Source organism: Eimeria tenella, genomic scaffold (assembly GCF_000499545.2).
Source record: "Eimeria tenella Houghton genomic scaffold, Eth_scaff2644, whole genome shotgun sequence".
In the NCBI taxonomy this organism is placed as follows: domain Eukaryota; phylum Apicomplexa; class Conoidasida; order Eucoccidiorida; family Eimeriidae; genus Eimeria; species Eimeria tenella.
The window spans coordinates 2,795-3,756 of NW_013542519.1; the positions used below are offsets into that span (position 1 = coordinate 2,795).

Genomic DNA, 962 nt, shown 5'->3' on the forward strand with positions numbered 1-962 from the left:
AGCAGCAACTGCAGCAGCAGCAACTGCAGCAGCAGCGAAGGCAGCACCAGGGAGCTGAGGCCGTCGAGGCTTATGCATATCTTGCAGGGTCGAGCCCTCGACATCCTGCTAGGGATATTTCTGCTGCTGCTAGTAGTGAGCAGCCCAGGGCGTTGATCTCAACAGTAACTGCAGCAGCAGCAATGGCAACGGCAGCAGCAGCAGCTGCTGCTGCTGCTGTCAGGGGGGACAATGTGCAGCAAACGGAATCCCTGGAAGGAGCCCAAGGGAGTGTAGAGTCCGTCTTTGAAGAAACTCGGGCCGTTGCTGAGCCCCAGGGCGTAGCTGATGCTGCTGCACCAAGCAATAGCAGCAGCAGCAGCAGCAGCAGCAGCAACCGGAGGAAGTCTCGAGAGGCAGCTGATGCGGGTCCCCAGGCTGCTTCGATCAATTTGCTTGACAACCCGCGGCGGCGCTCCTCAGCACATCTGGAGCAGCACGAGGCGTCTCTTCCTGCTGTTGCTGCAGCAAGTGACTGGACCGACACAGCAGCAGCAGCAGCAGCAGCAGAAGAGCCAGCAGAAGCTGAATCTGCAGCAGCAGACGCAGAGCCACCGCTGGACCCCGCAGGCGACTGGAGGGAAAATGATGGCAGCAACGACTTCGACGGACAGGGCGAGCCGTGGCTGCCGGAGAGCGAGGCGCTGGTGCAGCAGCAGGAGCCGGAGGAGCAGCAGCAGCTGCAGCAGCAAGAGCAGCAGCACGAACAGCAGCACCAAGAGGAGCTTGAAACGCAGAGAAAGAAAACACAAACGACAGACGCAGCTGTCTCAACCACTCCCGATAACAGGAGAGCTTCCGAGACAACGGCGCTGGTTCCCGTGTCAGTGTCAGGGGTCACTTCAGCTGCTGCTGCTGCAGCAGAGGCATCAGCAGCAGCAGCAGACGCAGCAGACACCCCGGCGGCCGCGGCGGCTGCCGCC

The 962-nt window shown here is 61.3% G+C and overlaps 1 protein-coding gene across 1 annotated transcript in view; it reads left to right on the plus strand.

Moving 5' to 3' along the window:
- The window catches only part of ETH_00036510 (uncharacterized protein), a gene marked incomplete at both ends in the record, with an annotated part of 3,843 nt that overhangs the window by 2,747 nt on the left and 134 nt on the right, over window positions 1-962 (plus strand). The window contains one exon of the mRNA XM_013375290.1: window positions 1-961. Coding sequence (XP_013230744.1) covers window positions 1-961 — 961 coding nt within the window. The remainder of the gene's footprint in view (window position 962) is intronic.